Source organism: Bidens hawaiensis, unplaced genomic scaffold, assembly GCF_021521415.1.
Source record: "Bidens hawaiensis isolate Kalapana, Puna unplaced genomic scaffold, B.hawaiensis_p1.1 tig00041920_1, whole genome shotgun sequence".
Taxonomy (NCBI): Eukaryota; Viridiplantae; Streptophyta; class Magnoliopsida; order Asterales; family Asteraceae; genus Bidens; species Bidens hawaiensis.
The window spans coordinates 114,935-127,109 of NW_027505753.1; the positions used below are offsets into that span (position 1 = coordinate 114,935).

The window sequence follows — 12,175 nt, forward strand, 5'->3', positions numbered from 1 at the left end:
TGTCAAAAGTTTACTAATTAACGAATTTGATATTAAATGTAATTTTGTCAAAATTATTTTTTTAAATACGACTGTACTAAATATTTTTATTGAAATTTACTAATAATTTTTTTTATTCATAAAAGTAAACTGTAGCATTGAATTTAATAGATCTAATAAAAAAGTTATTGAATGTTTCTTATACAAAAGTTAAAATAAAAATTCTTTTGTAACAATTTGTATATTTATTGATTACAGTTTTTATTTAATTATATGTTTTTATTCATATACAAAACATGTATTTTTTTCTTCATTTCAAACTCAGCAAACATTATTTGACCAATTCTCATTAACATTTAAAAGATTTTGATACTTTTCAATCTTAGAAAAGTTTACATTTTTTTATTTGACAATTTTATAATTATGTTTAAATGTCAAGATGCATATGCCTAAAAATAGCATCAATTGACTTCCTGAATTTATGCACCTTAAGCATTTTATTATTCCATCATTATTATTAAATTAACTCACTTTCTATTGTTACAATATTTTATAAAATAAAAATCAATTATTGTTAGGGTCAAAAATCAATCTTCGTTTTATATCAATAATAATCGTATTACCAAAATTATCGTTATATTAAATGTAATGACTTAGAAAATTGATTCGTATTAATTAATTGTTTATTTAGTAATTGTTACACTTTTACTTATGATATCAAAATATATCAATACCTTATTTCTAACTAGAAATAAAAATTATTTGTAACTTTCAACTTATATTTGTTTAAATACAATTAATTGTAACATTTCTTTAATAGTCATCAAACATATTCATATACATCTACTAATTTATGTTTTAATTTGTATTTTAATCACTATTTTATTGTACAAAATGATAATACTTGTTTGACCTAATATAAGTTTTGACTTCAAATAAATTCTTAAGTTGACAAACATTAATTTACATTAAATCTTAAATTTGTAAACACCTAAAAATAATGCATAAAATGATTTTAGCATAATTGTCAAACAAATAGTGGTTGCTAAAAATAAAACACGTTTTCTCCTTAATTTATACAATTTTCTCCATAAAATAACCATTATTGAACATGGAATGTTTTCTTAGTTTATTCATATTATTCACATAATGAAAAAAACATTTTTTTTTAATTATTTCTATGTTTAAGTTTTAACAAAATTAAATTTCTATTTTCATCACCACCAAATTAGCATGTACGAAATATGGCGAAAAGTTTAATCTCTTGAGTAGATGCAACTTGTCTAAATGGGTAAAAAAATACAGCTACAAAGAAAACGGGTTAAACGGATACACATTGAAAGAAGCATAAAAACTAAAAAGCATAATCTATTAAAACAATATTAGTTGTTATTATTATTATTATTATTATTATTATAATATGTATTCAATAATTATTTAACATAATTTATCCATAAAGGAGTTATAAAAAAATTGTAAGGCCCCGTTACCGGTAGCCCTACTTTCGTGTTGGATTTACTCATAAACGCAGTTCTAAATATCAGAGTTAATTAAAACATTCGCGGAATATAAAAGCTTTCATAAAACATTTCATAACAAAACACCTCTTGTCTTAAAACAACATCTTGTCTTTCAAAATAAACAAAACATTAAACTTAAACGTCTTGAGTCTTCCAATGCCAGCCCCTTATTCAGTGTCACGTGTCTCCTCAAGCGAGCTGCCTCATCCTACTCACCTGCGTGCATACTAAAAGTCAGCTACGCTGAATGAGTTCTAGTTAATCACATAATCATACAATACCTTCTTACATTTCATACTTAATCTCTTAACTTTCTTACATACACACGTAAGTGCATATACTTTCATTCTTACCTTCATACTTCCTTTACATACATAATCATACGTTTTAAAGAGCCTTTCGCCCTATAACCTCACAGATATTATAAGGGTCTGGTCCCTAACATCACAGATATTATAAGGGTCTGGTCCCTAACATCACAGATATTATTAGGGTCTGGTCCCTAACATCACAGATATTATTAGGGTCTGGTCTCTAACATCACAGATATTATAAGGGTCTGGTCCCTAGCATCACAGATATTATAAGGGTCTGGTCCCTTTGTTTCGTGTAACTGTACCGTACCTGTTCATACATACTTTCCTTGACAATACGTGCAATATCCGAAGAGCGTTCACGTACCATCATCATAACATACATACATTATGCATACATCATATATTCATACATACATCATATCTTTCATCATACTTATCAATCATATCTTAACTACCACCTGACGGTACATGCAATATCCGAAGATCGTTCACGCACCGTCAAACAATCATCATACATAAATCATACAAGGCATACACTTACCACTTAAGATAAGTGTATTAACTATCAAATCGAGTATGCACACAGCCCCGAAAACATAACAAGGAAGTGGGGCTAGAAACTCACCTCAATGCGGTTGCGTTCACCGTTTACGGTTATTCCCCTCTTGAGCTGTGTACGACTAACTGTATAATAATTATACGTTTCAGTAAACTATCACTACACATATCGTCTTTCTAGTTTAATCATTACCCTCAACGAACGGGGGTCCGGGGGCAGCGGGGTTCTAGGGGCGGCAGCCCCTAGCGGGGTCCAAGGGGCAGAGCCCCTGGCTGGAAAAATTTTATTTTCATTAACTGTCGTAACACATTTTCCATTAACATTTTGAATCGTTAATTAATTTGCTACTTAAAAGTTCAAGGGCCTAATTGTAATTAAATCATTCTTTTCTAAGTCTAGGGACTGTTCTGTTATTATTTCAAAGTTCTGCTTCGTTAAGATGCTCTTTAGAGAATTGGTGTTCATTCGTTACTCCTGTCCTTCATAACGAACTGGCTAATTCGTTACTCCATAACGAATTGGCCTGTTTAGCGAATTGGACCCTCATAGCGAACCAATCCTCATAACGAATTAAACCTTATAACGAACTGGTCGACATACGAATCGGACTTAACGAACTGAAGCTTGTTCATCAGTCTTCCTTAACGAATTAGTACACGAATCAAAGCTAGTTCGTTATATTCCCTTAGACGAATCAGCTAGCGAATCGCTTCTAATTCGTCAATTACTCTCTAACGAACTAGGGTTAGGTCAGGGGATGTCAGAACATTCCCTGACACCCGTAACCTCGTATTTACTTTTCCGGCGCCGCCTTTCCGGCGCCGCCATTGCCGGAAAGCCGCCGGAAAAACGTGAACTCACCGGAAAAACGAGTTTTAACTCGTTTTTCGCCGTTTTTTTTGCCCCGTTCGATCCAGATCTAAGCTAGGGTGATCCCTAAGCTCATCATAGGTTCGGTTTATACCCGATTTCACCCGGATCTCGTGATTTAAACGGTTTAACGGTGTCGGCTCGTCGTTTCGTGATTATATCTAACGGATTTAAGCTCAAACAATAAAATACTATCATACCTTGGGTCGGGATCCGATTCTTCTTCTATATTTCGGCTAGAGAGAGGCTAGAGAGAGAGAGAGCTTAAGTGTGTGTGTTTGAGAGGTGTAAGGGATATGTGTAAATGAATTAAATGGAGGATTAAGGGTATATATATTTTTGATCATGGGCTTAGGCCCATGGTCTTTCCTTCATTCCTCCATAACCCAAGTCCATTTACCCAACACAAGTCCATCTCGTATTCTATTCAACTAAACCGATAACGACCCGCTATAAAATAAACGAACTTTATTTTATTAATATAACCGAAAGTAGGATGTTACAAAAATGGATGAGAAAGCTTTGCCTCATTTCCTAAATAATATATATTAGGAATCAACTATATATCAACTATACTTGAATAAAAATTAATATATTATTGTATATTGATTAAGAATTTATTTTGAATATCAATTAATTATAGGATTATGAAAGACTAAATTTAGGCTTTAGATTGTTATAATAGTTTGTTTTGTAACATAATTTTAAAATAATACTTATAAAAATAATTGTCTTAGATATTTTTCATCTTTTAACATTGATGTGCAACAAATATTTAAATTGATTTGTAAATAAACATGGGTACTATCTTAGAGTAATAAGTATTACGGTTATTGATGTGTAGTAAATGTCTTAGATAAAGTTCATCTTTTGAATCAACATTGAGATAGAAGTTTTGTTAAATCAAAATTGTAAAATTGTTTGTTGATTTGAAGACTAATATCTTTGTTTGCTTATTAATGTACTCATGATATAAGTTATAAAATATTTTAATTTTTCATTTATATTTGTTAGTCTTTGTATGTTTTTGTATTTAATTCAAATAAGTTATGATGTCTTATAATTCATGTAAAAATATTATTTATTTAAAAATACAACATTTGCATTTCATTATTTATAAATACAACACCATTATAGATATACCAGATGATCTTTTGATTGATAATTCATCTGATCCTAATTTTGATCTGATTGATTTTGTATATCCAACATTATTGGAAAATTTTAATGATATGTCATATTTTCAAGAAAGGGCCACATTTGCACATTTAAATTTAAATGAAGATAGTTTTCTGTTGTGGTTTATTTTGCAATGACCGTTAACAAAAGTCAAGGCCAATAACTAGCAAGATTTGGCATATACATGCGAGAACCGGTGTTTACACATGGTCAACTATATGTGGCTTTGTCACGAGTGAATAGTAGAGACGGTGCTAAAATGCTTGTATTAGATAAGAAAGGTAAAGTTACAAATAAAACTACAAATGTGGTTTATAAGGAACTATTTAGTAATTTATGAAATTCTCATTTTGAAGTTTTAATTATCTATCTAATAATTGTAAAATGGATGTTATTTTCGTTGAAAGTTATGTTTAATAATCTTTTATTTTGTTACCGGTATTATTAACAATTATATATCATGTTGTCATCTCCAAAAGTATATATGAAATTATGTATTCCACTTTTATATTATGTGTGGATGTTACATGATTTATATTTCACCACCCGTGGCACCCACGGGTTAATAAATCAAAACCATATTAGTTAGTTATTTTTTCACACCTTATATTAAGTTTAGAATTATTTAAATGCTGATACATACCGTAATTTTATATTTTATATATAACCTATTACATTATTTTCAATAATTTTATAATTTTCAATCAGGGTATTCAGTATATAAATATATACCGTAAATTTGTATTTTAGATATAATCTATTATATTTGATGACATTCAAATACATATTTTTATATAATAGTAAATACATAAAGTTAATTTATATTTTTACGTTAGTAACTTTAGAGACTTTAATTCCTTATTTAAATATAGTCTAAATTTAAATATAGTATAGAATTATTTTAGGAACATTACATTTAAGTTTTCACCATTGTTCCCTAATTTATGAACTTTTCATTCAAAATTAAAAAATTCATTAATCGCAATCACCTTATTTTCGTCCTTATTTTAAGTTAATTGACTTTTCCTAAATTATTCTTTCTAATACAATACGAAATTCGTGTATAAATACTTAGCATTCATACGCTCATTCTTACACTATCCAAACTTCTTTAGCAACAACGATTTACTTTCTTTTTAAGGTTTTTAAATTTTGTTCTTTTTATTTTCTACCATTTTGTAATGTATTTTTCGGCTTAAAATTCATATTGTTTAGAAATCAACTTTGTGTTTTTTTTTTTTTTTAACCACTAGGAAAATGGAGCCAAAAGACATCACCATGTTGAACCAATTCCGGTAAGAAAGATTAATTATTTTCCGGTAAGGTTTTGTTTAATACTTTAATGGTCGATTCTCCAATTATTCATTATTTCATTAACAATTATTTTTCTTTTCCCTTTTTTTGTATTGATTTTAATTATTATATAATTTTCTTATAATCTTTTTAGGTTCTATATCAAAATCAAAGATTTAATGGAGATGCTGAACTATTACGGGTTTCTAGTAAGGTATTATGGAAAATACTATAATTCCCGATTCTCATATTATTCATTATTTCATTGTTCATTCATTTCTTTGTCATTTAAATTATTGGTTTAATTATTTTTATTATTTCTGTTACATCCATTTGGAATTAAATTATTTTTGTTATTGTTAATTATTCAGGTTATAGTCATTGCAATATCAATTTTTCCGGCTATTGGTAATTATTCTGGCTATACATTATAACAACAATTTTACATTTGTTCACATAATTCAAATATTCCATAATTGGTAAATTTTTATATTATTTTACATTAATTGTTATTGTATTTAATTATGATTATTCCGGTTAATAACTAAAGTTCCGTTTAGTTAGAATAATATATTATTTAACATTTATTTAATTTTATCATTTCAGCTTATGGCTCCCAACTAGAAATGCTAATGTTATGGATGGAGTATTTGTTGTAAAAATGTCTTACTTTTTGTACAAGATTAGATGTATATATTTTTATTATTCATGAATTTTTGTATTTTTCACAATTCATGTAATGTAACTGATTTTTAAATAATTAATCCTATATTGTAGTTGGTCAAAGTGTGTTTAATAAATTTCCATGATTTTGAATCATTTTCAAAATCGTTTTAATATATTTCTCTGGTTCTCTTTATTGGTCAAATTCTATTTAATATGTTTCCATATTTTTAATTTAAATTTAATATCATAGACAATTAAATCACCAATGTCAACGAAATTTAACAAATTTGTATACTTTCCAATATTATCAAACTTTATATTTTAAAATAATACACATTTATGTGCCTATCAAAACTCATTTCCAAAGAATACTGTAAAAAGAAAGCTATGTTTTTATTTGAATTATATTATATTTGTTATTGTTAATTATTCAGGTTATAGTAATTGCAATATCAATTTTTCATGCTATTGATAATTATTCCGGCTATACATTATAACAACAATTTTACATTTGTTCACATAATTCAAATATTCCATAATTGGTAATTTTTACTATTATTTTACATTAAGTGTTATTGTATTTAATTATGATTATTCCAGTTAATAATTAAAGTTCCGTTCAGCTAGAATAATATATCATTTAACATTTATTTAATTTTATCATTTCAGCTTATGCTCCCAACTAGAAATGCTAATGTCATGGATGGAGTATTTGTTGTAAAAATGCCTTACTTTTTGTACAAGATGATTAGATGTATATATTTTTATTATTCATGTATTTTTGTATTTTTCACAATTCATGTAATTTAATTGATTTTTATATAATTAATCTTATATTGTTGTTGGTCAAAGTGTATTTAATAAATTTCCATGATTTTGAATCATTTTCAAAATCGTTTTAATATATTTCTCTGGTTATCATTATTGGTCAAATTCTATTTAATATGTTTCCATATTTTTAATTTAAATTTAATATCATAGGTAATTAAATCATCAATGTCAACGAAATTTAACAAATTTGTATACTTTCCAATATTATCAAAATTATATTTTAAAATAATACACATTTATGTGCTTATCTAAACTCATTTCCAAAGAATACTGTAAAAAGAAAGCTATGTTTCTATAATATATTAAACTATTCTCTAGCCAAGGTCATTGTGCAATTTGATTTTGTATTATCAATATATCATATGTTGGAGACACTTGTCTTCGTGGATATAAAGATTATTAATATAGATCAATAACTAAAACCAATAATTTAATATTTATACATATTGTTGGGCTCAATGAAAACTACTATATATTTACGAACCACTAAAAATTATTTAGTTCACCTTTTGTATGTATTAAAAGATTAATACATTATTAGTATCTTACTAATGGAAAATAAAATTCGTCACTATATCAAATGGTTGCCACATCCGGACTGTTATTAGCAGTCATATGGATATGTAGTTAGGCATGCCAAAATGTATTGATGTGCAAGTTCTTGTCAAGATTTAGAACATGTTTGAGCTAATATGGGTTATTAGTATCTTGAGTTCAAGTCATAACAAGTTCAAGTCAAGATTAGAGTGTATACAAGTTATGACTCTATGAATCATTAACAAGTCATATAAGTCAATTGATGTTTCTAAGTGTTCAATTATTAGCTATTAAAAAACTAATTTATTCCTTTTTATATTAATATTTGACAACACCGAAATACTACAAATTAAAATATAAACCTTGTATAAAAGGAAGTATTTAGGGAGTTGTAAATGCTAAATTTATGATACTTTTGTTAAATAAATAGTTAAATTGTATAAACTTTTGTTCGTGTTTATTTTAAATTACACTTTAAGTAGTTCTTCCTACATCTTGTCAAAGTGAAACGTACTTAAACTATAAAAAAAAACGAGGCTCACAGTTGGATTGTCCTTACATGTTGAAGAGATAAAATAATTTGCGAATTAACTATTGGATATAGGTGAAGGGAATGTTGGGGGGTCCAAATGACGACAAATGAATGTACAAATTCCCGATGATATTTTAATTAACAATTTATTATATCTAGTATATGATTTAATAGACTTTGTATATCATTCGATTTTAGACAAGTTCAATGAACTTACTTTCAAGAACGGACAATATTGTCGATTAAAATTATATATGTTTATTAGACGATTTCTATATTTTCACCCGTGGCACCTACGGGTTAATAACCTAGTACATAGTATATAATTCAAATTCAACTCTTGGTAAAAACATATATGAGGGTTTGATCCTCATAATGGGATGGATTTTCCATCTACATTTTCAACCTCAATATTCCCTTGTTCTTATCTTACAATTCCAAATTCAACCTTATATCATCACTGAAATCATAATCTTCATAACCTTCATCTCTAGCTAAGTACGCTAAAGCGTCGATAGCCGAAGTACCAGTCGGACAACCAATTATCGATTGACGATCATGAGATCCAACTGATTTCAACTTCACGGTTCCCTTGGCCTTGTCTTTGGACTTATAAACCGAATGGATACTAGACCCGAGGCATCTTGCCGCACCACATTTTCCGGTGTATTTGGACTGATTTGTGGGCTTCTTTGAAACTTTGGTGAATAAACCGCTGAGGGAAGCTGAATCCACGGTTTTTACGTGTCGTCTTTGATGAGATAAGGGAGTGGGGCGGATTGGGTAGCTCGGAACCACTCCGTGTTGACGGCCCTCTCGCTTCATTGGAAATGTGGTTGTGAGCTGATGGTTTTGGATGTAGAATTGAGTTTACACGATTTTTATAGAGGGTTGTTTGCTTGGAGAATAAGATGTGTAATTTGTTGGTCAACTGTGCGTGCGTGTTCCACAAGGATTGACTTGTGAGTTGTGTACAGACTATGTACATTCCTTTTTTGGATAATATTATTCTTTAGTCCATGTTGGTGGGCTGGTACATAATGCTGTGGTTGCTAAATGTTCTTAGCAATATGACAATATCAATAAAATTTTCGAATATGGTAAAATAACATTAATTAACAGTTTATATTAACAAAAATCTACTTATATTAATTATTCCACCATATGTGTCGTGGGCTTAAATGGGGCTCTAAAATGAAAAAAGGTGCTTCCACGTGATGCCAGGTAGGCTTGGTAGAAGAGGTTCCAAAGAGGTGGCATAGCCTAATACGGCTTTAATGGAGTTTTACGTTATATGTGATATATTGGTATTAGGTTGAGGTAGTATGATATATATAATTGGCTATATATATATTAAAAAAAACAAACAAAATATGTCCCACGTCCCTAGTTCATCCCACGTTAGAATATGACCGAAGGCCCTTTAAAGCCCTTGTGTAATGTTGTTAGGGCTCTAAAGGCTAACGATATGGCAAGAGGCGTCAACCTCTTCAAGCCCATAACATATTTCCTTATAGATATGTAGAGTTCTTACTCACAACCTGCTATAGCAGAAATACGAGGTTTGAAGGATGATAGTAATCACTGCGCATGGTTCACGAGATTACTTAACAAACATGCCACACATATTTTATTTATGTTAACTTTTTACTAGTACAACTTGGTTTAGGCTATAAACCACAAATACATCCATATAATCTTAACAAGTTTGTAGAACAACAGGTATAGGCCCTCTAGTCAACAACTTGATAAAACTGCACTTCTAACTTTTGAATGATGTTGATCCACAGCCAACCTTTTTTTAACTTGCTTGCAACGTTCATAACCAAGTCTTAAAGTTTGCAGGTATTGGAACTCCAAATTCTGGTGTTTTCTAAGTTTGATTGCAAAAGTGGATTTTGACAAATAAAAATGCATCTTGTAGGAGTTTATCGCATGTTTGCAGGTATGGAAACTCCATATGGAAACTAACTTTTTATATCATCTTGAGCTTCAATCCCCTATATTCTACAACCAAGAAAACAAAAAAGTTACAATTCATAAAATTTTGCAAATCCCAATTCCATGTCTTCAAAACTGACCCGTTATTAATTATCTGATTTTGAGAGATAAGATTATAAAGTGTAAGTATTGATCTAAACTTTGTCAACATTAGTTTCTAACTAGAACTAAGCATATCACATTACACGTATAAAACCCTTACTTTCAATGGTATCCTATTTCTCACCAACTATCCTTGTACAGGTATACAAACAGCTGCGATTAAGCCATTACTCCATTCAATTAAAGTAAGAAAAACTAATCCAGAAATCACAAGGTCCTAATGGCAAACATCTAAGATTAAGCCACTATTCCAAAATTCTCATCTGGTGAAGAAACCATATAACTCATATTCAATATTCCAAAAACCAGATTTAATAAAACGACACAAAAATAAGGAATCGATGTAATCCAAAAATCTATACGGATCAGATTGAAACTAAAAATCATAAACCGATTAAACTAAATCGATTGAATCAAGCAATGGTAAAAAATGAATTAAATCAAAATAGATTAAATAAAAATCAGAACTCGATTAAAAATGAATCGATTGAGGATGAAATAGAAATCAAAATCGATTGAATCAGAAATATAGATTGTACCTGGTTAACGACGAGGATGGAATCAATGGAACAGAAATAAGCGTGGGGTTCAGGTCCTGCGGCGATAGACGGCTCCGGCAGCGGTGGTAGTCGACGAAGGCTCCGGCGGCGGTGATGAAGATCGGTGGTGAAGAAAAGGAGAGGAGATGGTGAAGAGGTGAAGAGGGTATGAGATGGTGAAGAGGGTATATATGTCCTCTGAATGGTTAACGATGAATGGTTCATAGGCCACTGAGCGATTAAGAGATTATATTAAAACGAACCAAACACATCAATGTCTTACCGAATCAGATATACACATCTGAATGGTTCCATTAAGAGCTAAACTAACAGCCCCTTAAAAATGATGAAATTATTGTTATGAAGTTTTTACTAACTCTTAGATTTCTTTTCACCATCCATATTAGAGCAGAATCCTCATCCTTAATACTGTGAGGAATGAGGATGCATTAAATCAGTTATATACTTGAGTGTAGTTAACATAAAAAGGCAAAGTTATTTCTGAACTGTCGTTATATCACTCCATTACTGTACAGAGTTAGAAACCAGTAAAGGAATAATAATAATAATAATAATAATAATAATAATAATAATAATAATAATAATAATAATAATAATAATAATAGTTATACAATTGACGATCCAATTTGATTAAATCACGGAAATAAAATGTCAAACCAAATACCATCCTTCATCTTCATCTTCAACCCGAATCTGTTCCTCTCTTACAATCGGCTCGACTAGACTTCCAAATTCAACGTTATCATCACCATGATCATAATCATAATCATAATCATAACCTTCATCTTTATCGCTAGCTAAATAAGCTAAAGCATCGATAGCCGAAGTACCAGTCGGACAACCGATCATTTCATGATCATGAGATCCAACTGATCTCAACTTCAGGGTTCCCTTGGCCTTGTCTTTGGACTTACAAACCGGATGGACATGACACCCGAGGCATCGTGCCGTACCGCATTTTCCGGTAAATTTGGAGTGGTTTGTGGGTTTGGTTGAAACTTTGGTGAATAAACCGGCGACTGAGGCTGAGTCCACCGTTTTTACATATCGGCGTTGACGAGACAAGGGAGTGGGGAGGATTGGGAAGCTCCGAACGACGCCATGTTGACGGCCCTCTCTCTTCATTGGAACTGTGGTTGTGAGCTGATGATTTTGGGTGTAGAATTAATCTAGTTAGCACCATTTTATAGAAGAAAGAAATCTTCGGAGTGTAATTTACAAGTGGTTTG

General features: G+C 30.0%; 2 protein-coding genes across 2 annotated transcripts; both read right to left on the bottom strand.

Annotated features, from left to right (window-relative positions):
* Window positions 1–8,712: 8,712 nt before the first annotated feature.
* Window positions 8,713–9,108, bottom strand: LOC143615157 (uncharacterized). Its single transcript, XM_077088363.1, has one exon. It carries the CDS (start codon window positions 9,106–9,108, stop codon window positions 8,713–8,715), a length of 396 nt encoding a protein of 131 aa, XP_076944478.1.
* Window positions 9,109–11,597: 2,489 nt separating this feature from the next.
* Window positions 11,598–12,071, bottom strand: LOC143615158 (uncharacterized). The gene has a single exon (XM_077088364.1). The coding sequence runs from the start codon at window positions 12,069–12,071 to the stop codon at window positions 11,598–11,600; it is 474 nt and encodes a 157-aa protein (XP_076944479.1).
* Between the last annotated feature and the right edge of the window lie 104 nt (window positions 12,072–12,175).